Source organism: Xenopus tropicalis, chromosome 9 (genome assembly GCF_000004195.4).
Source record: "Xenopus tropicalis strain Nigerian chromosome 9, UCB_Xtro_10.0, whole genome shotgun sequence".
Taxonomy (NCBI): domain Eukaryota; kingdom Metazoa; phylum Chordata; class Amphibia; order Anura; family Pipidae; genus Xenopus; species Xenopus tropicalis.
Window position 1 is genome coordinate 8,130,857 of NC_030685.2, and position 24,899 is coordinate 8,155,755.

At 47.8% G+C, this 24,899-nt stretch overlaps 2 protein-coding genes across 2 annotated transcripts in view; both read right to left on the bottom strand.

Moving 5' to 3' along the window:
- Positions 1-2,592: 2,592 nt before the first annotated feature.
- The window catches only part of LOC101734404, a 29,814-nt gene continuing 7,507 nt past the window's right edge, over positions 2,593-24,899 (bottom strand). The window contains exons 2-6 of the mRNA XM_031893383.1: positions 13,544-13,837; positions 10,547-10,768; positions 5,182-5,204; positions 4,458-4,570; positions 2,593-2,683 (exon numbers count right to left, since the gene is read on the bottom strand). Of these exons, the coding sequence (XP_031749243.1) occupies positions 2,593-2,683; positions 4,458-4,570; positions 5,182-5,204; positions 10,547-10,768; positions 13,544-13,814 (720 nt within the window). The 5' untranslated portion in view covers positions 13,815-13,837. The remainder of the gene's footprint in view (positions 2,684-4,457; positions 4,571-5,181; positions 5,205-10,546; positions 10,769-13,543; positions 13,838-24,899) is intronic.
- On the bottom strand, positions 16,100-21,406 carry LOC116407741. The gene is made up of 6 exons (XM_031893668.1): positions 21,320-21,406; positions 19,095-19,376; positions 18,608-18,847; positions 18,242-18,264; positions 18,073-18,108; positions 16,100-17,593 (listed from the first exon to the last, which is right to left on the bottom strand). Exons 2-6 carry the CDS (start codon positions 19,357-19,359, stop codon positions 17,264-17,266), a joined length of 894 nt encoding a protein of 297 aa, XP_031749528.1. The 5' UTR covers positions 19,360-19,376; positions 21,320-21,406; the 3' UTR covers positions 16,100-17,263.

The window sequence follows — 24,899 nt, forward strand, 5'->3', positions numbered from 1 at the left end:
CTGTGGGATAGCAGGTATAGTAGGGAGAGATGGTGCCTATAGTAGCAGTGGGGGATAATAGCCTCTGGGAAGGGACTGGGGCTGTGGGATAGCAGGTATAGTAGGGAGAGATGGTGCCTATAGTAGCAGTGGGGGGATAATAGCCTCTGGGAAGGGACTGGGGCTGTGGGATAGCAGGTATAGTAGGGAGAGATGGTGCCTATAGTAGCAGTGAGGGGATAATAGCCTCTGGGAAGGGACTGGGGCTGTGGGATAGCAGGTATAGTAGGGAGAGATGGTGCCTATAGTAGCAGTGGGGGGGATAATAGCCTCTGGGAAGGGACTGGGGCTGTGGGATAGCAGGTATAGTAGGGAGAGATGGTGCCTATAGTAGCAGTGGGGGGATAATAGCCTCTGGGAAGGGACTGGGGCTGTGGGATAGCAGGTATAGTAGGGAGAGATGGTGCCTATAGTAGCAGTGGGGGGATAATAGCCTCTGGGAAGGGACTGGGGCTGTGGGATAGCAGGTATAGTAGGGAGAGATGGTGCCTATAGTAGCAGTGAGGGGATAATAGCCTCTGTGAAGGGACTGGGGCTGTGGGATAGCAGGTATAGTAGGGAGCGATGGTGCCTATAGTAGCAGTGGGGGGATAATAGCCTCTGGGAAGGGACTGGGGCTGTGGGATAGCAGGTATAGTAGGGAGAGATGGTGCCTATAGTAGCAGTGGGGGGGATAATAGCCTCTGGGAAGGGACTGGGGCTGTGGGATAGCAGGTATAGTAGGGAGAGATGGTGCCTATAGTAGCAGTGGGATAATAGCCTCTGGGAAGGGACTGGGGCTGTGGGATAGCAGGTATAGTAGGGAGAGATGGTGCCTATAGTAGCAGTGGGATAATAGCCTCTGGGAAGGGACTGGAGCTGTGGGATAGCAGGTATAGTAGGGAGAGATGGTGACTATAGTAGCAGTGGGGGGATAATAGCCTCTGGGAAGGGACTGGGGCTGTGGGATAGCAGGTATAGTAGGGAGAGATGGTGCCTATAGTAGCAGTGGGGGGGATAATAGCCTCTGGGAAGGGACTGGGGCTGTGGGATAGCAGGTATAGTAGGGAGAGATGGTGCCTATAGTAGCAGTGAGGGGATAATAGCCTCTGGGAAGGGACTGGGGCTGTGGGATAGCAGGTATAGTAGGGAGAGATGGTGCCTATAGTAGCAGTGGGGGGGATAATAGCCTCTGGGAAGGGACTGGGGCTGTGGGATAGCAGGTATAGTAGGGAGAGATGGTGCCTATAGTAGCAGTGGGGGGATAATAGCCTCTGGGAAGGGACTGGGGCTGTGGGATAGCAGGTATAGTAGGGAGAGATGGTGCCTATAGTAGCAGTGGGATAATAGCCTCTGGGAAGGGACTGGGGCTGTGGGATAGCAGGTATAGTAGGGAGAGATGGTGCCTATAGTAGCAGTGGGATAATAGCCTCTGGGAAGGGACTGGAGCTGTGGGATAGCAGGTATAGTAGGGAGAGATGGTGACTATAGTAGCAGTGGGGGGATAATAGCCTCTGGGAAGGGACTGGGGCTGTGGGATAGCAGGTATAGTAGGGAGAGATGGTGCCTATAGTAGCAGTGGGGGGATAATAGCCTCTGGGAAGGGACTGGGGCTGTGGGATAGCAGGTATAGTAGGGAGAGATGGTGCCTATAGTAGCAGTGGGGGGATAATAGCCTCTGGGAAGGGACTGGGGCTGTGGGATAGCAGGTATAGTAGGGAGCGATGGTGCCTATAGTAGCAGTAGGGATAATAGCCTCTGGGAAGGTACTGGGGCTGTGGGATAGCAGGTATAGTAGGGAGAGATGGTGCCTATAGTAGCAGTGGGGATAATAGCCTCTGGGAAGGGACTGGGGCTGTGGGATAGCAGGTATAGTAGGGAGAGATGGTGCCTATAGTAGCAGTGGGGGGATAATAGCCTCTGGGAAGGGACTGGGGCTGTGGGATAGCAGGTATAGTAGGGAGAGATGGTGCCTATAGTAGCAGTGGGGGGATAATAGCCTCTGGGAAGGGACTGGGGCTGTGGGATAGCAGGTATAGTAGGGAGAGATGGTGCCTATAGTAGCAGTGGGGGAATAATAGCCTCTGGGAAGGGACTGGGGCTGTGGGATAGCAGGTATAGTAGGGAGAGATGGTGCCTATAGTAGCAGTGGGGGGATAATAAATACAGGGCTCACTTGCACCTTATGCCTTTAGTGTTGCACTTTTTTCCACATGGAAATAGGAAGAGAATGGTTGGAAAGAATACACTTGAATAGAAGAAGCAGACAGACTCCATTTGCCCAAACAAGCAGTTTATTGCCCCAGGCATCAGGCACAAACTTACATGCAACCAACTGGCAATATAGGGAACAGAGGGACCCCTAATAAATATAAAGCAGCAGGAATGGCTTTGCTCTATGGGGGCACAATCAGGCTAAGCTAGATTATTGGTTGCTAGGGGGTTGCTACCTACTCCTGCCGTGGGATTGGTTCTTCCTCAGGACTTCAGTCCCAGAATGGGGAATTGTGCCCCCAAGGCTCAGTGTTGAGTTTACAGGATGAAGCCTGTGAGGTTTAGAGGGAAATATACAGTTCAGGCAGGAGGGTTCCGTTCTGGGCGCTGGAAGCGACGGTCTCCGGGTTCCCGTTGGATGATGATCACTGGACTAAGGTTTTCTTTTACACTGCGCAAGTGCAATACTCAGCGCAATTATAATGATTACGAAAATTACGAGAATTGCAAAGCCGACCCATAATATTTTCTGAAAAGACAGAAATCACATATAGTTTATATAACAGGCAGCGGGGGGGCACACATAGGGGAGTATTTACTAACACTGCAGATAAACATCATCAGTGATGTTGCCGATATCAACCAATCAGCAATTCAATTTGAATGGTCACCTACCAGTTAGAGAAGAAAAGCAAAGATCTGAGGTGAAGGTTCTGGTAATTTAAAGTAGAAAGAAAGGCATTTTGCCATTTTATTGCTAATATATTAGACACAATAGTACAAACTAAAACACTATATTTATTCTGCAGAAAGCTTTCCCCTACCTGAGTAACAGCCATAGAAGCTCCCTCTGTTTGTTTAAGATAGCAGCTGTTATTTTAGCTTGGTCTCAATAGCTTCCTGCTGCAGCTCTGGCTGCTGGTAGCTCAGATTACACAGCACAGTTGGGAGGGGGAGAAGGGAGGAGGAGAAGGAAGGGGGAGGAGAAGAAGGGTGGGAGAAAGAGTAGAGATGGGAGGGGGAGGAGGAGAAGGGAGGGGGAGTGAGAAGAAAACAGAGCAGGTTTGTGCTCTGCCCTGAAGGATTTTTCTGAGAGCAGGAAGTCTGACACAGAAGAACATGTGTACACAAAAGGAGACAAGAAATCCTGTGTTTCTTTTGATAGAGGACTGTCGGAAGTGGTCACTAAACAGCTTCCGTGTTCCCAAAGCCCATATTAGCTTTTAGGGCTGTTTACTCAGGTATGGTAAAGCTTTCTGCAGAATAAATAATGTGGCAAATCTATTGGCAGTAACATGCCAAAATGACTTTCCTTCTACTACTTTAAAGGAACAGTTCAGTGTAAAAATAAAAGTGGGTAAATAGATAGGCTGTGTGAAATAAAAAAAAAAATTAGCATGGTTAGTTAGGCAAAAATGTCATCAATAAAGGCTGCAGTGAGTGGATGTGTAACATAATAGCCAGAACACTACTTCCTGCTTTGCTTCTCTCTAACCTCTAACCTGTATCTCTCATACCTGTTAGTGGTCAGTGGCTTGAAGGGGGGGGACACATGGGGCAGAACTGTTTACTTGGTTTGACTTTGGACCTGTGTGCTCAGGATCTAAAGGAACAGTTATGTCCCATGTGCCCCACCAAGTCGCTGACTAACTAATAGGTTAGAGAGCTAAAAGCAGGATGTTGGGTTTAAGCAAGTACGTTACACATCTGCCCACTCCAGCCTTTGTAGATGACATTTTTGGCTCACTAACTGCACTGCCAATCTATTTACCCTTCTTTTTACATTAAACTGTTCCTTTAAGATAGAACCTCCTCTAATCTGAATGGATGCCCTCGTGTCTGCTGGAAGGACCTACTGGTGTATAAAGATCTTAGAGAGTTTATTGTATGGTCCCCTTGGGCGCCTCTTCTCCAATGTAACCAATTCCAACTTGGCCAGTCTTTCCTCATAACTGAGCCCTTCCCTACCTTCTCTTCCCCTAGAAAGTCAGCCCTGTAATAATGAGCCAATGTGGCCCCTGATCTGACTAACAAATCAATCCTTTCCGATCAACACCTGGATGAGTTTTGGCTAGATATCAGTTGGGTAGGCCCATTGGGGGTCCCCATAAGCTGAAGGGCGCAAATGGGCAGCTGGAATCTGCCTGTGTATGGGGACCTTTACTGTTATATTAGTCTTGCAGATACTACATTTAAACATGTGTGTGTAACCAAGATAAAACAACATGTTAAGTGTCAGACGTGTGTAAGTGATATAGATATTGACCTTGAAGGAGTCCCAGATCCCAGGTCTTGATGTAGGATCATAGAGTCTCTGGCTGGAGTTTCTTCCCTCAGCCTTTCAAGGAAAAAAGTGACATGAAAAGACATCCTTTGTACTGTAATGTCCTCATAACTTTAGAACTTCCCTTCTGTAAGTCACATTGCTTATCCCATACTCTAGCGGGGACATTGGGTCCATAGGGGCACCGGGCCGGCTAAGCCACATACGGGCACCGGGCCGGCTGAGCTACATACGGGCGCCGGGCCGGCTGAGCTACATACGGGCGCCGGGCCGGCTGAGCTACATACGGGCGCCGGGCCGGCTGAGCTACATACGGGCGCCGGGCCGGCTGAGCTACATACGGGCGCCGGGCCGGCTGAGCTACATACGGGCGCCGGGCCGGCTGAACTATATACGGGCGCCGGGCCGGCTGAGCTACATACGGGCGCCGGGCCGGCTGAACTACATACGGGCACCGGGCCGGCTGAGCTACATACGGGCTCCGGGCCGGGTGAACTATGTATGGGCACCGGGCCGGCTGAGCTACATACGGGCACCGGGCCGGCTGAACTATATACGGCGCCGGGCCGGCTGTAGTCATTGGTAGCCATGAGTGCCCCTCAGCGTATGCTGGAAGAAACATGAAGAATTGAATTACGGGGGAAGTACAGGGGAGTGATACTTACTGGATTGTCATTGCCCATGTAAACTGCAAAGGAAAGAAAAATAATAATAATAATATAAAACACAGAGGGAAGGCCCTCCTTACTCAACTACATACTGATCTACCAACAGGTAAACTATGAATAATAAACCAAAAGATAATTAATAGCACAATAAGTGACCTATTAAAGAATCTTATTAAACTGGCACATATTGTGATGGTCTGTGTTCTCCCCCCGGCCTCTCATTTAAGTCCTGATTTGCCCCAAATGTGGCTCCTTTTTACCTTCTCTGCAGGAATGACCCAGAATCTGCTGCAGGTTCTGACCCGTTACGTCATGGATCTGCCTAATCCCGTCCCTACTCCCCGTGCCATTGCCCCTCCCCACATCCCCAGGCTGCACCCCCAGCACTCCCCCACTGGTAAGTTCATTTATAAAAGGCGGCTTCTCTCCAGTTTTTAGAGTTTGTTTTTGTACAGGGGTTATAGATAACTGGACAAGTCAAACTGAGGTTGTTCAAGGGAGTCAGAGGGGTCATTTACTACCTGTAGGACAGGGGTGCAAAGTCCAAAAATGGCCACCATTTGCCATGTTGTTGAACCTTGTGACAGGCCATCAAGGGTCGTGTGCCTTGAACCAAATTCTTCATCCAGAGCAAGGTGCAGCCAGACCCTGGACAGAAGTGCTCTCTACATGAGCTCCATCATGCTCATTGTGTGCCCCTTAGTGCTCTTACACTTCTGTCTAGGGTCATTGTAAAAGTCTTTTACCACCAAAGAGGTGCAGACACTGGCCACAGGGACAGGAACTAGGGGAGACCAGAAGGTGAACATGGCTAGGGCGTTGGGGGAGCGCAGGGCACATACCTCTTCTGCCCTAGTTTCAGCCACTGGAAAACCTGTATCCACCCCAAGGAAGTGGACTGGTAATGGTGTTTGGCACAGGGCCTTGCCTTAGGCTTAGGAGCCGCCCTGCTGGCCACCCACTGGCCTGACTAATTTAAGAAATGGTGGAGGAGAACACTGCAGATTTTACTTGAATACCCAAGCTCATTTTTTTTTTTCGCACTATCCAACTGGTTGTGCCATGTTATGTGTTACCATGGTTACAATGCATTTCTAATGGATCTAACCAGTTGCCATATATTGTACTACCTGAGCAATCCTGACGGGATTTCGTCTCTGTTTTTCTTGTTATTAATGCCACCATCTGAGTCATTTTGTTTCCATAGGATGCTGTTCCATGATAAGTCTTTTCCTGGTCGCTGAAGAGGAAGAGCTCTACGGCCCATCTCCCAATACTGGGCTGGTTCTGCAGGATAAGGTTCTTGGCCTCCAAACTGCTGTCCTCCAGGTCATCAATCACCACTATGACTCTATCTCTCCCTGTATAACAGATCCCAAATTGTAACATTGTCCAGCAAGGGATGGAAGTCGTACTGGCTGATAAATTAGATAGCTTCAAAGAAGCGGTAGGGGGGATAGCTCTCAGTACAAGAGGGAATACAGGGTAGGGGGATAGCTCTCAGCTACAAGTGAGGAATACCCAGGGGTAGGGGGATAGCTCTCACGTTACCAAGTGAGGGAATACCAGGGGTAGGGGGGGATAGCTCTCAGTACAAGGAGGAATACAGGGTATGGGGATAGCTCTCCAGTACAAGGTGAGAGATACAGGGGGTAGGGGAGATAGCTTCAGTACAAGTGAGGGAATAACAGGGTTATGGGAGAAGCTCTCTAGTACAAGTGAGGAATACAGGGGTGCGAGATAGCTCTCTAGTACAAAGTGAGGGAATACAGGGGATAGGAGATCAGTCTCAGTACAAGTGAGGGAATACAGGGTAGGGGGGATACCTCTCAGTACAAGTGAGGGAATACAGGGTGTAGGGGGGATAGCTTCTCATACAAGTGACGGGAATACAGAGGGTAGGGGATAGCTCTCAGTACAAGTGCGGAATACAGGGGTAGGGGGATAGCTCTCAGTACAAGTGAGGGGAATACAGCGGTATGGGGATAGCTCTCAGTTAACAAGTGAGCGGAATACAGGTAGGGGAGATAGCGTCTTCAGTACAAGTGAGGGAATGACAGGGTTATGCGGAGATAGGCTCTCAGTACAAGTGAGGGAACAGGGGTATCGGAGATAGCTCTCAGTACAAGTTGAAGGGATACAGGGTAGGGGAGATAGCTCTCAGTACAAGTGAGGGAATACAGGGGTGGGGGATATAGCTCTCAGTACAAGTGAGGGAATACAGGGGTAGGTGGAGATAGCTCTCAGTACAAGTGAGCGCACATACAGGGTAGCGGGGATAGCTCTCATACAAGTGAGGGAAGTACAGGGGTATGGGGATAGCTCTTCAGTACAAGTGAGGGACATTACAGCGGTAGGGGGACTAGCTCTCAGTACAAGTGAGGGTAATACAGGGGTAGGGGAGATAGCTCTCAGTACAAGTGAGGGATACAGGGGGTTAGGGGAGAAAACTCTCAGTACAAGTGACGGGAATACAGGGTATTGGGAGATAGCTTCTTCAGTACAAGTGAGCGCGAATACAGGGGTAGGGGGATAGCTTCTCAGTACAAGTGAGGGGAATACAGGGGTAGGGAGAGTAGCTCTCAGACAAGTGAGGGAATACAGGGGTAGGGGGGACTAGCTCTCAGTACAAGTGAGGAATACAGGGTATGGGGATAGCTCTCAGTACAGTGAGGGAATTACAGGAGGTAGGGGAGATAGCTCTCAGTACAAGTGAGGGGAATACAGCGGTTATTGGGGAGATAGCTCTCAGTACAAGTGAGGGGAATACAGGGGTTATGGGAGATGCTCTCAGTACCAAGGTGAGGGAATACAGGGTAGGGAGATAGCTCTCAGTACAGTGAGGGAATACAGGGGTAGAGAATAGCCTCAGTACAAGTGAGGGAATTACAGGGTTAGGGGGGATAGCTCTCAGGGACAAGTTGAGTGGAATACAGGTAGGGGGTGGATAGCTTCTCAGTACAAGTGAGGAATACAGGGGTGGTAGGGGAGATAGCTCTCAGTACAAGTGAGCGAATACAGGAGGTAGGGGGGATTAGCTCTCAGTACAAGGTGAGGGAATACAGGGGATGGGATAGCTCTCCAGTACAAGTGAGGGGAAGTTACAGGTGGGAGGGGGGATAGCTCTCAGGTACAAGTTGAGGAATACAGGGGAACGGGGAGATAGACTCTCAGTACAAGTGGACCACCGGGAACGTACAGGCGCGCTACCGGGGAGATTCAATCTGCATCCACCGTACCAAGTGAGAGGCGGAAACCAGGGGGCTAGGGGTGATAGCTCTCAGTACAAGTGAGGAGACATACAGGGTCCGGGGGGATAGCTCTTCAGTTCAAGTGGAGGGCAATACAGGGACTAGGGGAGATAGCTCTCAGTACAAGTGACGGTCGAATACAGGGGTAGGGGGAGCGATCAGTCTCAATACAAGTGATGGAACTACAGGAAACGAGGGTAGGGGGAAGATAGCTACATCAGTGACAACGTGAGAATACCAGGGCGTTATGGAGATAGCTTCAGTACAAGTGAGGCGAATACAGGGTTTAGGCGGGGAGATTATGACTCATCAGTACAAGTGAGGAAATACAGGGTAGGGGACGCGAGACAGCTCTCAGTACACAGTGAGGGAATACAGGGGTAGGGAGATAGCTGCTCGAGTACAAGTGAGGAATTACAGACGAGCGGTAGGAGCATAGCTGTCAGGACAAGTGCAGGGAATACCAGGTAGGCGACGGGGGGGGAAATTTAAAAAGGGGGGCTTTCCTTTTTCCAAGTACAAGTGAGGAATACAGGGGCCTAGGGAGATATGCTCTCAGTACGAGTGAGGGTAATTACAGTGGGTAGCGAGGGGAAGCTTCTCAGTACATGTGAGGGGCAATACAGAGGGTAGGGAGAGATAGCTCTCAGTACAAACGTGAAGGAATTACAGGGGTAGACTGCCTGGGGAGATAGCTCTCTAGTATCACGGGACTGGAATACAGGGGATAGGGCGAGATAGCTCTCAGTACAGTGAGGAAACAGGGGACTGTAGGGGAGATAGCCTCTCAGTACAACGTTGAGGAATCCACAGGGTAGGCGATTAGCTCTCAGTTACAAGTGACCGGAATACCAGGGCTAGGGGAGCATAGCTCTCAGTATCAAGTGACGGGAAATAACAGGCGTTAAGGGGGGATACGCTCAGACAACTGTGAGGAATACAGGGTAGGGGGGATTAGCCCTCAGTACACAGTGAGTGGAATACTAAGGGTATGGAGATAGCTCTCAATACAAGTGAGGGAAACAGGGGTTAGGGGAGATAGCCGGCAGTTACAAGTGAAGGGAATACAGGGGTCTAGGAGATAGCTCTCAGTTACAACGTGAGGCGAATACAGGGGTAGGGGAGATAGCTCTCAGTACAAGGTGATAATAACAGGGTAGGCGGCGAGATAGCCTTCTCAGACAATCAGAGGGAATACAGGGGCTAAGGGGGAATAGCTCTCAGATACAAATGTGACGGGAATACATAGGGGATATGGAGATAGCTCTCAGTACAAGTGAGGGAATTACAAGGGCATAGGGGGATAGCTCCAGTACAATAGTGAGGCGAATACAGGCGGTAGGGGAGATAGACCTCATACAAGTGAGGAATTTACAGGGGTCATGGGGGATAGCTCTCAAGTACAGAGTGGGGAAGTACAGGGCTAGGGGGGATAGAATCTTCAGTACAAGTGAGGGACATTACACGGGGTTAGGGGGGATACGCTCTCCAGTACACAGTAGGATACCAGGGGTATGGGAATAGCTCTCAGTACAAGTGACGGAAATACAGGGGCGTTAGGGGAGATAGCGCTCCTCCAGGGTACAAGTGCAACGGGAATACGAGGGTATGGGATGATAGCTCCTCAGTACAAAGTGAGGGAATACAGGGCCGGTAGGGGGATAGCTCTCAGTACAAGTGAGGGCGAATTACAGGGGTAGGGAGATAGCTCCTCAGTAGCAAAGTGAGGAATAAAGGACGCCGAGGTTCATAGGGGAATAGCTCTCAGTCAAGTGAGGGAATACAGGAGGTCATGGGGATAGCCGTCCTCCAGTACAAGTTGCAGAGGTATATATATATCTCTTAGGGCAGATAGCTCTCCAGTTAACACAGTAGACGGGCATACGAGTATGGCAGATAGCATTCTCAGTACAAGTTGAGGGGAATTATCAGGGTATGGGAAGATAGCTCCTTAAAGGTACAAGTGAGGGAATACCAAGGGGTCAGGCGGATTGCCCCTTAGTGCTCTTACACTTCTGTATGGGGTCTTAATAATTGACATTGTCAAAGTCTTTTACCCCTAAAGAGGTGCATTTCTAATGGATCTAACCAGTAGCAGTATAATGTACTACCTGAGTAATCCTGACGGGATATTTTGTTCTTTATTAATGTCTCCATCTGAGCCATTTTGTTGTCTTCCAATGGCCTTCTCTGATACGTCTTTTCCTGGTCGCTGAAGAGGAAGAGCTCTACGGCCCATCTCCCAATACTGGGCTGGTTCTGCAGGATAATGTGCTTGGCCTCCAAACTGCTGTCCTCCAGGTCATCAATCACCACTATGACTCTATCTCTCCCTGTATAACAGATCTCAAATTGTAACATTGTCCAGCAAGGGATGGAAGTCATATTGGCTGATACATTATATAGGTACAAGAAGGGGTTGGGTGGGTATTTAGCAAGTGAGGGAATACAGGGGTAGGGGGATAGCTCTCAGTACAAGTGAGGGAATACAGGGGTAGGGGAGATAGCTCTCAGTACAAGTGAGGGAATACAGGGTTATGGGAGATAGCTCTCAGTACAAGTGAGGGAATACAGGGGTAGGGGGGATAGCTCTCAGTACAAGTGAGGGAATACAGGGGTGGGGGAGATAGCTCTCAGTACAAGTGAGGGAATACAGGGGTAGGGGAGATAGCTCTCAGTACAAGTGAGGGAATACAGGGGTAGGGGGGATAGCTCTCAGTACAAGTGAGGGAATACAGGGGGTAGGGGGAGATAGCTCTCAGTACAAGTGAGGGAATACAGGGGTAGGGGAGATAGCTCTCAGTACAAGTGAGGGAATACAGGGGTAGGGGGGATAGCTCTCAGTACAAGTGAGGGAATACAGGGTTATGGGAGATAGCTCTCAGTACAAGTGAGGGGAATACAGGGGTAGGGGGGATAGCTCTCAGTACAAGTGAGGGAATACAGGGGTATGGGGAGATAGCTCTCAGTACAAGTGAGGGAATACAGGGGTAGGGGAGATAGCTCTCAGTACAAGTGAGGGAATACAGGGGTAGGGGGGATAGCTCTCAGTACAAGTGAGGGAATACAGGGGTAGGGGAGATAGCTCTCAGTACAAGTGAGGGAATACAGGGGTAGGGGAGATAGCTCTCAGTACAAGTGAGGGAATACAGGGGTAGGGGGATAGCTCTCAGTACAAGTGAGGGAATACAGGGGTAGGGAGATAGCTCTCAGTACAAGTGAGGGAATACAGGGGTAGGGGGATAGCTCTCAGTACAAGTGAGGGAATACAGGGGTAGGGGGGATAGCTCTCAGTACAAGTGAGGGAATACAGGGGTATGGGGAGATAGCTCTCAGTACAAGTGAGGGAATACAGGGGTAGGGGAGATAGCTCTCAGTACAAGTGAGGGAATACAGGGGTAGGGGAGATAGCTCTCAGTACAAGTGAGGGAATACAGGGGTAGGGGGGATAGCTCTCAGTACAAGTGAGGGAATACAGGGGTAGGGGGATAGCTCTCAGTACAAGTGAGGGAATACAGGGGTAGGGGAGATAGCTCTCAGTACAAGTGAGGGAATACAGGGTTATGGGAGATAGCTCTCAGTACAAGTGAGGGAATACAGGGGTAGGGGAGATAGCTCTCAGTACAAGTTAGGGAATACAGGGGTAGGGGGATAGCTCTCAGTACAAGTGAGGGAATACAGGGGTAGGGGAGATAGCTCTCAGTACAAGTGAGGGAATACAGGGGTAGGGGAGATAGCTCTCAGTACAAGTGAGGGAATACAGGGTTATGGGAGATAGCTCTCAGTACAAGTGAGGGAATACAGGGGTAGGGGGATAGCTCTCAGTACAAGTGAGGGAATACAGGGTAGGGGAGATAGCTCTCAGTACAAGTGAGGGAATACAGGGGTATGGGAGATAGCTCTCAGTACAAGTGAGGGAATACAGGGGTAGGGAGATAGCTCTCAGTAGGGGAGATAGCTCTCAGTACAAGTGAGGGAATAAGGGGTATGGGAGATAGCTCTCAGTACAAGTGAGGGAATACAGGGGTAGGGGGATAGCTCTCAGTACAAGTGAGGGAATACAGGGGTAGGGGAGATAGCTCTCAGTACAAGTGAGGGAATACGGGGTATGGGAGATAGCTCTCAGTACAAGTGAGGGAATACAGGGGTAGGGGAGATAGCTCTCAGTACAAGTGAGGGAATACAGGGGTAGGGGGGATAGCTCTCAGTACAAGTGAGGGAATACAGGGGTAGGGGGGGATAGCTCTCAGTACAAGTGAGGGAATACAGGGGTAGGGGGGATATCTCTCAGTACAAGTGAGGGAATACAGGGTTATGGGAGATAGCTCTCAGTACAAGTGAGGGAATACAGGGTAGGGGGGATAGCTCTCAGTACAAGTGAGGGAATACAGGGGTGGGGGATAGCTCTCAGTACAAGTGAGGGAATACAGGCTTAGGGGAGATATCTCTCAGTACAAGTGAGGGAATACAGGGGTAGGGGGGGATAGCTCTCAGTACAAGTGAGGGAATACAGGGTAAGTGAGGGAATACAGGGTATGGGGAAGCTCTCAGTACAAGTGAGGGAATACAGGGGTAGGGGATATAGCTCTCAGTACAAGTGAGGGAATACAGGGGTATGGGGGATAGCTCTCAGTACAAGTGAGGGAATACAGGGGTAGGGGGGATAGCTCTCAGTACAAGTGAGGGAATACAGGGGTAGGGGAGATAGCTCTCAGTACAAGTGAGGGAATACAGGGTTATGGGAGATAGCTCTCAGTAAAAGTTGTCCCAGGGACTGGGCCGATTGCCATCTTGGAGTCAGGAAGGAATTGGGCAAATTAGAGAGGCTTCAGATGGTGTTTTTGCCTTCCTCTGGATCAACTAGAAGTTAGGCAGGTTATATATATAGAGAAGATCTGAGGTGAACCTCTGATGGTGGCCAAGGACCTTTGGGCTTTTTAGTCAATTCTATCCCCTCTATATCAGTCCCATGAGAGATGTGGTTCTAGAAACCATGTGATGTATCAGTTGTATCTCACTAATGAATTTAGTTAGTGGTTCCCAAACAAAAGACACAAAATATTATATTGAGTCACAATAATGAAAATAAAGACTATTATGGGAAATACCTAGACAACGAGACAAATCCTCCAGTTCTCTGTCATAGAGAGCGTCGGTCACATCGGTTATGTTTATCCTTCCTCTGTTCTTGGTATGGTACAGGATGGCAAAGGTGCACTTATCCGCCTCGTAAATAACATCCCTATAGTTGGTGTTGGAGATATGAACAGTTCGGACGTCCCTCACCGCAGATTTGGTCAGCAGGGAACTGATCAGCCAATCGTATGCCTCTCGGGCTTCACGTGAAAAGATCCCAACCAGTTGCCCGTTTGACGCCATTACTGGGGCTGAGGGAAGACCTGCTAAATCAGAGCAGACATTGCAAGGTGTCAGTACCAAAAGCCATTAGAGATGGTCAGAAAATGCATTAGTACGTGTATAGGGCATAGAACCCCAAATATATGTAGTAATATTTATCTTGGTGCAAACTTCCCCCATCTGTTCTAGCTCCTTCCCTGGGCACAACTTAAACATTACCCATTTCAATTGTCAATAGCAGTTGGCTTCTATCACAGACCCCTGACTAGGGATGTGAAACCTTTATTCACATTGCCAATAAAGTCCTTTTTGTCTTACAAAACACCTCTGACCGTAGCACCTAGTTATACAGGCTTTGTCTTTGAATACAGGTTACTTTTGGTTGATGACTTTGCCCTCTACACCCTTCTGTTTGTTTCCAGTTGGAGAGATGTGCAGCCTACAGACTCGGACGGCGATGAAAAGATCAAATAGTCATTGAAGCAATTGTAAAAAAAAAACAGCTTGGGTACCATGGCAACATTACCCCCTACATCTGAACATTTACCCCCTCAAACTTACCTTCTCTGTGTTTTTGGGAAAGATTCGGTGCCTCCGTAAGGGGGGATTAAGGTCGTCTGTTACTTCTGCAACAGCAACTGAGTCAAACTGAAAGTAAAAGCAAGTGGGTTTTGTAATATAACAGCCCTTCCCTATAACATGAAGGCTGAATGTGGCTCTGTAAGGGTGATTATTAACTTCCGAGATAACATCTGATCACACCGCTAAATATTGCTGATAAGTCTGTGGCCTATGAAACCTATAAATATAAGGTTGTTGTCATTAAATGCATTTGTACAGTGGAGTTTTCCCATTTATGTGTGGGTTGTATATGTTATTTACAGTTATTATTACTGTTATCAGTAATGCAGTTGGGATGGATGATTTTAGCACTTGGCAGAGGTGGCCGCTGTCCCCCCATCTATGGATAATGCCATTTATTAGTAAGAAGATACCCCAAGCTAAAACATACAGCAATAAATGAAGCATACAAATGTATGACTTATAGAGGAACTCTGGCTTCCGGACCAAAATTTGTTAAATGACTACTATACCCCCAGAATGAATACGTAACCAACAGACAGTTTATCTCATATTAAGTGGCCTAGTAAAGAATCTCCCCAAACTGGAATATATATATCAGTAAATATTGCCCTTTTACACCCTTTCCCCTGAGCCGCCATTTAGTGATGGGCTGTGTGCTCCCTCAGAGATCAGCTGACATGAAATAATGCAGCTCTAACTGTTGGTTATTTACAAGTTAATTGCCCTTTATTGTTGTTGGTATATAAAAGTTGTTGGCCTTTGGCAACAAGGCCTCACCCAGTTTTTATAGCCAACATGAAGGCAGCCCCCAGCTGCAATAACAATATACAGGAGGTTCCAGGTAATGTAATGAGAAGAAGTGGAATGTGGCGCCCTCATTTGGAATGATGTCACATGTTTGGGCAAAGCATGGTGGGTACTGGCACCTCTATGGAGAAGGATCTGCTGATGGAACCATTACATTGGGGGCGGGGGATCCTTGGAGCTTTTACATGTTAAGAACTAAGCAGGAGGGCGGATCCCAAAAGTGAAAGATTGAAACTGGAGAAGGAATTATCATTGGAGAATCCTTGGTGTCACTTCTTCTGGCCTTACCTGATGGCCAACCCCACACACGTCAGGTAAAGTTGTTCTTGATCAGGGCCAACTAACCAGGCTCTCCGACTAACCAGTTCTACATTTGTCTCTAAGGGCCATAAATCACTGCCCTCAGCTTGTTACATGTTCTTCCAGTTCTTCAGTTGATGGAGCCCTACAGATCCTTAGAACCAAGAAAGCTGCTCTCCCCTAACTGCAGTGACATCTAGGAAGTGCTAAATGGAAAGTGAAAGTCTGCAGAGCAGGCATTATATGATTGACAACTCAGGTTTTTATATACATTTATAACAGGTATGCATGTTTTAATAAAAAAAAAAAGAATTGGGGTTTCATGTTTCCTATGCAGCTTTCTATGTCTAGGTGATAGGTTCTCTTTAATACAGTAAGCTGAGCAAAATACGGCTCAGGGTGCAAATGTGTGAAATTCAGAACAGCAAAATAAGCAATGAAAAGTTTCATCTGCCCCGGCAATTACATTTTTAGAAAGGCTTGCCAGAAGGCTTATCCAGAATGGGCCTTCGCTAAGTGGAAGAAGAAGGTGAAGGTGTTGTGCAACTACACCTCTCTTGCTGCTATACAGGAAAATAAAGACAGAGGGCGCCAGAGGTTCTTGCAAACAACAAAATAACAAGTGTTTATTGAACCCCCACAGGGTTACTCACAATACAGCTTCATAGAGGCAAGTGGTACGGACAAAATCAAATGAAATACAGACTGACACTCCCCTGAGTGCAGACTTGGCAGGAATCTCACCTCCCCTCTGGTTCACCCCATAGTGGATCCCCTCAGGGAATTCTCTATCCTGATTCCCTATTCACTGGGATCCCTGCACTACAGGCAATGTGGCCTGGGAGAGATACCTCCAAAACTACCGCTCCTATGTAGGAGCCCAGAACTGCTCTTTCTAGTTCTACCCATTCACGGGACCCTGTTCCCCGACATTAACTAGGCCCAGGCTCAGGCTCACAGCAACATCTACCCTGTTCCTCAGGTTGAAGAGGCAAAGAGGAAGTGCCACTCCTTTCCCAGCACTATACCAAAGTGAGGCAGGAAGTGGTCACCATACCTTCTAACCAATAGCATACGTATGTAAATAAATACATTCCCTTCTACCCAGCAACTAAGGGAACTGAACCTGTAGGGATTTAAAGCCATAGGGGGCATTTAAGCCTATGGGTCAATACTCACTCTTTATTATAATGCTTAATTCCCATGAATTGGGAACCCGTGTTATAAAAAGCTGGTGTGTGGTTTCCCATACTGCTGCTCGCTAATGGAATATCTCACCCAGGGGACCCTACGGTGCCTCTCCAAATGAAAGAAGTTCCTTTTCCTGGATTAGGCATTACTAAACGACCTACGAGTGGGATTTGTTGCATGAGGGGAATAGGCATGCCGAGGAGTAGCCTGAATGTAAATACAGCAGCTAGGTCTCTCTTTTTGGCATTTTTCTGCCATAGACGCCTTAAGGTTAGAGATTTAGACCTTGAGAAAAGTATCAATGGAATCTGCCCCCAGGTATTCTAGTTTGTCTAGAGGAGACAGAAGACATCTTATAGAGAGAAGAGCAAGTGGAAGTGGTTTGGACAATAAAAGTCAAGGAGCAGCTTAATAGGGGAAGGGAAGCAAGTCTATGACTGACACATTGGCCAACATCAGGTCGGTGCCAGTTTACAGTAGGAGAAGCAAGAGATCTTCAACTCAAGCAATGGGCCAGGGCTAAAGCAACATTTACTCATAAACGCCATGAACTCAGCATCAAAAATGCTAAATCACTCAATACTCTTTTAAGTTTCAAAATCTGAACCGTTTGTTGAAACCCTTCCCGGACTGTGGGTGCCATTGTTGGCCTGGAATGTTGATGTTGGAGACTCCTGGGTGCCATTTCCAGGCTCGGATTTGGTATCTACAGAATAGAAAGTGAGGTTGGTTGGATGAAGGGAGTTGTTAAGAGGGAGGCTTGATGTGATGGTTTCTGGGTGCCAGGGGGTGGACATGTTGCTTGCAGTTGGGTACCCCGCCGTAGGCTTCAAGTGCTCCGTGTATCTATTCCGACTGATAACAATGACCACAACCAGAAATATAACTGTAAGTCCAGATATCAGTATAGCATGTTTCTGGAAGAGAGGGAGGGAACGTGTAAGAGGGTACGGGTAGTACAAATACATCAGTTTTATGGCATTTCCATTGGTTGGGTGTTTGTGTAAGTAAGGCAGTGCCCATTGGGCTGTCATGGGTTTTGTTTGCCACTTTTAATACCCAAAGAAATGCCCGGTGTGCAGCCATGATTGCCCATTGGGCACAACATTTGATTTCCATGATTGTTAATGTAATAATCTGTTTTGGAACAGTTCCATAAGCCCCGCCCCCTGTTCCCCTGCTGATCTGGCTGACTACGTTGTGACTTAAATAAAATGTAACTGTAGTCGACTGTCCTCAGCCTGCCTTCAGCCCAATCCCACAATTCCCTGCACACGTGATGTCAATAAGGACAGGAACATCCCAGGGAAATGCATTGTGGGTTATGTAGTTTATTGTGTAGATATAGTGCAACACATTCTCGGGATTTACACACTTAAACAGCTTCCCAACTTACCTTTAAGAAGCCAGTGATGTTTATTCTGGAATTTTCCTTTAGGGGAAAGAAAACAAACTGGAAGTGATTGGGGGGAAATGATAGTTAAAGGGTAAGGTAGTCCATATAACAGATCCTATCAGTATAATGGATAATAGGAAGCTCAGTAGGAAATGAGACACACACTTACCGGCATGAGGTTTCCAATGGGAACTGCCCAAAATAAGAAAAAGTTTGGGTTATTTCATGATCAAGTAAAGGAATAGTAATAAATATAATCTGAATGCTGAGCAAATCCCGAGATAGACCTCATCATCCAATCACCAATCACCTTGAATTGCCCCATCCATTAACCTCACATGACATTAATGGTTTGGTTTTAGTCTGATTCACAAAACAGGGGACACCAGGTACCAAAAAGTAGGGGGTAAGCCCTGCCCTGGGGCTATGGCTGCATTGTGCTCCTCAAGACCAGCCAAGTTGGCCTCCAATGAGGAATATGGCCGCCCTATCAGTCAAATCATTATCCCAACCCACATGCATTATTATCTCGTACCAAAACTATGAACAGGGGCTTTCTTCTTTCTCTTTTCCTTGATTATATTCTCCATCTCTTTCATTTTGTTCTCCCTGAAATCATCTGACATCAGAGCCTCGGAAGACTTCTCGTTGACGCTGAAAAGGAAGAGCTCATTGGCCAGCTCCCCAATGCTTGGTTGGTGCTGTAGGATCCTATTCTTCAGCTGTTGGTTGATGTCTGTGAGGTCATCAACCACCACCATGACGTTCTCTTTCCCTATACAAGAAAACTTATTATCAGTAACAGTGCAGGAAGCCTTGGGTTCGATTCCTAACCCTACTAATTTACCAACTGACACTTGTTGGTAGTCTCACAGGCCAACTATGATCATAACCACAATGGCACCACTCAAGGTTCCTTATCCCCAGATGGGCCATCTATTATTCTTCTTCTTGGTACTACCCTCCATACCCAATTGGCACTGATCTCCCCTACCTTATTGCCCAGTGCCCACCACTCTTACCAAGCCACTTAGACAGAAGCTTGAGTTCCTCATCATATAGCGAGTCGGTGACATCTGTGATGTTTATCCTTCCTCTGTTCTGGGAGTGATAGAGAATGGCAACGTCGCACTTGCTGATATCTTCCGTAAGACAACGGGAGTTGGAAATGAGAACGGGTCGGACGTCGACTTCTTTGAAGGAGATTAAGATGTTGATCAGCCATTTGTATGACTCCTCACTCTCCCTGGAGAAAATCCCAACCAGGACTCTCCTTCCTGCAGCCATTCCTGTCTCTTGATGGCCTGAAAGCAGACACAATATTGAAAGTTCTCCATTAGGTTCCCACACACACACTCATGCCTTCATACAAGCTTTTCTGTAGGGGCAGCAAAGCCTGTGGGAAAACCTGGTTTATATAAAGTAGGGCCTTCTGAAAGTTGTGCCTTTTATTATGTAACCCCCTTAGAGCTCCATGCATTTGTCCCAACAGGTAATTTACAATATATTCTACATCCTGCCACTAGGTGGAGCCAGCAGTGCCGCTAACAGCAAAGGGAAAATCCCTATGAACATAGCTTCAATTTACGAAACTGACACCAGAGATGTTAACATTCTAAAAGCTCCTGTCAGCATAGGCCTAGGTCTGGTTAAAGGGGAACTTTATCCAAAACCTGATCATTAGTCCCCCCCCCCCCCCCCCGGATCACAGCATTGGCCAATGGAGACTTTATCACAGAAGCTGTACAGGAAGGAACATTACACTTCCCCTCTCTAAAGCCCACAACCTGCACCGCAGAGTGAGCTGAAGCATCTGTCATGATAACTGCTCGACTGTCTCACAGACGTTATTTCCAGATGGTACAATATGATAATTTCAAATTCTTCAGTGGTTATTTCCCTTAATGTTATGGGCACAGACAGGGTATTAGTACCAGCCAGTAGTAGTACTCACCAGCAAGTGTCCGGTACAGTACAAGGACCTCATGGTGGTGCTTCTCCTTGGATCTCTCTATGCCTGAGCCTACTCACTTGAGTCCCTACCTGCCAGGTGATACCCTCAGTACTAACCCTTCTGTTCTCCTCGTTGGAGCCCCTGGCTGCTCTACACCTACACCCACCTACATCTATAACTGCCCTCAGCCGGAATCTTCCTCCTAGCAGAGCACCCTTGCTACCTCTACTGAAGCCTCTTACTTCAAGCTCTCCAACACCATCCACCTACTCCAGCAAGTGGGGTCCAAAGACACAGAACCCTATGGTTACTTCCATTTAAAAGACTAGAGACACTTGACACCTATAAAAACTACCAAGGAAACCTCTAACCTGGCAAGGAAAACAGCTATCCCCTTCCAACTCTAAAAAGACCTAGCCCAGTTACTTAGAGAAGGGGACTTCTCTATGTAAACATGAGCCAACTCTTACCCTTCTACACCCTTCTACATATACAAGCAATAAATGTCAGTTCCTTGAATGAAGAGATGGCAAAGAGGGCACAGAGCATAAGGTGTGGGGTAGGAGGGAAGAGTAGATGGGAAAATGACGAGGAGGGTGAGGGAGCACTGACCATTAGTGGCAGGGAGGAAGAGAAGATAAGTAGATGGAGATGTTGGTAGAAGGGAGAATGTGGAAGGGCACAGAGATGAGAGAAACCACAGGAAGAGAGGGCATGTAGTTAAGAGAAACCACATGGAGGAAGGGGAGAGTGCACAGAGATGTTGGGAGGAGTAGGGGAGGGCAGGAAAGGGTTGGAGGGTTGGAGCAATAATGGCGGATAGACTGGGTCTCTTTGCCCTACTTAGTTTGCTTTTCTCCACTTTCTTGTCAGGGGAGCTCTGGCCATAGGGCAATGTAAGACCAAGGTGGGGGCAGCAGAGGGGCAACAACAGCCCCTGTTTCTTATGTAAGCAGCTCATCTGGCTGCCGGGCTGGGATATAACATAACCACTGACTCTATTGAATGAGACTGACCTAGGATCACATGACTAAGGAAACAGGCCCATGGGTACCAGGATGCCATCAATGAAACTAAATGAACACATTGGACTGCAAGTTCATTAATTATAATGCCCTTTTGTCACTGAGCTCCCATCAGTATCAGAATCCCTTGCTCAGAGGTGCCAGTTATACGGGTGCTTACCGGTAAGATGACACAGAGGGTTGGGCATTGAGTATATGCTACATGGGCCACGTTGTGGAAGGTATGTATTGCCGGTCTATCTGTGCCATATCCCCCCCCCCCACTTACTGTAACTGGGTCTCTGGAGCAGAGTCGGTTCCTCAGTGACAAATACAGCTTCTGTGCCGGATATTCTGTGAGTTCACTCAGAATGAAAGTAACATCATGTAGGAAACTCAGTGTCTCAGCCCAACTCCCACCTCTCAGCCCACATCCTCCCCCCAAGCACTGACACTCTAGCACTTACTGGTTCCATAGGAAAGAGACACGTACCCATCCAGTTTCAAAGGTATAGTAGGGAGAGATGGTGCCTATAGTAGCAGTGGGATAATAGCCTCTGGGAAGGGACTGGGGCTGTGGGATAGCAGGTATAGTAGGGAGAGATGGTGCCTATAGTAGCAGTGGGGGGATAATAGCCTCTGGGAAGGGACTGGGGCTGTGGGATAGCAGGTATAGTAGGGAGAGATGGTGCCTATAGTAGCAGTGGGGGGATAATAGCCTCTGGGAAGGGACTGGGGCTGTGGGATAGCAGGTATAGTAGGGAGAGATGGTGCCTATAGTAGCAGTGGGGGGATAATAGCCTCTGGGAAGGGACTGGGGCTGTGGGATAGCAGGTATAGTAGGGAGAGATGGTGCCTATAGTAGCAGTGGGGGGATAATAGCCTCTGGGAAGGGACTGGGGCTGTGGGATAGCAGGTATAGTAGGGAGAGATGGTGCCTATAGTAGCAGTGGGGGGATAATAGCCTCTGGGAAGGGACTGGGGCTGTGGGATAGCAGGTATAGTAGGGAGAGATGGTGCCTATAGTAGCAGTGGGGGGATAATAGCCTCTGGGAAGGGACTGGGGCTGTGGGATAGCAGGTATAGTAGGGAGAGATGGTGCCTATAGTAGCAGTGGGGGGATAATAGCCTCTGGGAAGGGACTGGGGCTGTGGGATAGCAGGTATAGTAGGGAGAGATGGTGCCTATAGTAGCAGTGGGGGGATAATAGCCTCTGGGAAGGGACTGGGGCTGTGGGATAGCAGGTATAGTAGGGAGAGATGGTGCCTATAGTAGCAGTGGGGGGATAATAGCCTCTGGGAAGGGACTGGGGCTGTGGGATAGCAGGTATAGTAGGGAGAGATGGTGCCTATAGTAGCAGTGGGGGATAATAGCCTCTGGGAAGGGACTGGGGCTGTGGGATAGCAGGTATAGTAGGGAGAGATGGTGCCTATAGTAGCAGTGGGGGGATAATAGCCTCTGGGAAGGGACTGGGGCTGTGGGATAGCAGGTATAGTAGGGAGAGATGGTGCCTATAGTAGCAGTGGGGGGATAATAGCCTCTGGGAAGGGACTGGGGCTGTGGGATAGCAGGTATAGTAGGGAGAGATGGTGCCTATAGTAGCAGTGGGGGATAATAGCCTCTGGGAAGGGACTGGGGCTGTGGGATAGCAGGTATAGTAGGGAGAGATGGTGCCTATAGTAGCAGTGGGGGATAATAAATACTGGCTCACTTGCACCTTGTGCCTTTAGTGTTGCACATTTTTAGGGTCTCTAAGTGCAACAAGGTTGATGCTAAGTGCTAATTAACACGGTGCAATGCTGAATCTCATTATGGAAATGGTTGGAATGAATACACTTGAATAGAAGAAGCAGACAGACTCCATTTGCCCAAACAAGCAGTTTATTGCCCCATGCATCAGGCACAAACTTACATGCCAACCAACTGGCAATATAGGGAACAGAGGGATCCCTAATAAATATAAAGCAGCAGGAATGGCTTTGCTCTTTGGGGGCTCAATCAGGCTAAGCTAGAGTATTCGTTGCTAGGGGGTTGCTACCTAGTCCTGCCGTGGGACTGGTTCTTCCTCAGGACTTCAGTCGGTTCGGGCAGAATGGGGAATTGTGCCCCCGAGGCTCAGTGTTGAGTTTACAGGATGAAGCCTGTGAGGTTTAGAGGGAAATATACAGTTCAGGCAGGAGGGTTCCGTTCCGGGCGCTGGAAGCAACGGTCTCCGGGTTCCCATTGGATGATGATCACAGACAAGATCACTGGACTAAGGTTTTCTTTCACTTTGACTTAAAGTAATAATCAGCACGACTATGATGATAAGGAGAATGGCAATGCCAAACCAAATTAATTTCTGAAAGACAGAAATCACATATAATATATATAACAGGCAGCGGAGGGCACATATAGGAAATCAGAAACAATAGTGCCACCTAGATTGCTATATTTATTCTGCAGAAAGCTTTCCCCTACCTGAGTAACAGCCCTAGAAGCTCCCTCTGTTTGTTTAAGATAGCAGCTGCCATTTTAGCTTGGTCCCGGTAGCTTCTGTGCTGGTAGCTCAGATTACATAGCAGAGAAGGGAGGGGGAGGAGGAGAAGAAGGAGAAGGGAGGGGGAGAGAGGAGCAAACAGAGCAAGGTTTGTGCTCTGCCCTGAAGGATTTTTCTGAGAGAAGGAAGTCTGACACAGAACTTCTTCATGATTTGTGGTTAACAAAGTAGCACAGTGGTTGAGGTTGAAAAAAGACACACGTTCATCACAAGTTGGTTAGAGAGCTGAAAGCAGGAGGTTGGGTTCAGGCAAATACGTTAGACGTCCGCTCACGCCGGCCTTTAGAGGCGACATTTACACGTATAAAAGTGCAAAGAGAGCTGTGAAGTTTCCTCTGTTAACTTCTATTTTAGCCCTTTGACACCCACACCCCATCGTCTGAGCAAAAGCCTGAACTCTAGTGATTGGAGTCTTTTTGCAGCCTCATATACTATGTACTTATGTATCATTTCCTTACCTTTTCCAAACAGCCTGGTTATGTCTATTTAACATGCATGCAGATCCACCAATCAGGATCCTACAATCTTTCTGATGCACCACAGGCTGCTTGGGGAGAATTTTTGAGACGAAAGGAATAATCCCCTCTCTGCAGCCACAGAAACATATGCCCTATTGTTCCCTCCATCTTGTAAAGGGGGCCCTGCATGGTCGCCAAATGAGCGAATCTTTTGCCTGATATGCCCACCTTGGGCAGGCAATATTGTACTAATGTTGTACCTAGGGGCAATTAATCACGTTACAATGTAGGGGATATGAAAAGTCTGAGCAAGGACTGTATCAATGAGCCAATGCGCCCCCTGATCCAACTAAAAAATCAAATCTGCCTGATCGACACCTGGGCGATTTTTGGCTAGATATCGGTGGTGTAGGCCCATTGGGGGTCCCTATAAACAAGCAGATAAGCGATCTTTCCGTAATTTGGATCTCCATAACTTAAGTCTGCTAAAAATCATTTCAATATTAAATAAACCCAATAGGGCTGTTCTGCCCCAATAAGGGGTAATTATATCGTAGTTGGGATCAAGTACAGGTTCTGTTTTATTATTACAGAGAAAAGGGAATCATTTAACCATTAAATAAACCCAATAGGGCTGTTCTGCCCCAATAAGGGGTAATTATATCTTAGTTGGGATCAAGTACAGGTACTGTTTTATTATTACAGAGAAAAGGGAATCATTTAACCATTAAATAAACCCAATAGGGCTGTTCTGCCCCAATAAGGGGTAATTATATCTTAGTTGGGATCAAGTATAGGTACTGTTTTATTATTACAGAGAAAAGGGAATCATTTAACCATGAAATAAACCCAATAGGGCTGTTCTGCCCCCA

Bases quoted from the DNA above. Each gene is read 5' to 3' on its own strand.
- LOC116407741 (XM_031893668.1), bottom strand. From the start codon at position 19,359: ATGGCTGCAGGAAGGAGAGTCCTGGTTGGGATTTTCTCCAGGGAGAGT. The intron at 18,265-18,607 runs GTACGAGATAAT...TATTTTGGGCAG, and splicing joins AGCCCCTGTTCATAGTTTTG to TTCCCATTGGAAACCTCATG. The intron at 17,594-18,072 runs GTAAGTTGGGAA...CCTCTCTTCCAG, and splicing joins ACATCACTGGCTTCTTAAAG to AAACATGCTATACTGATATC.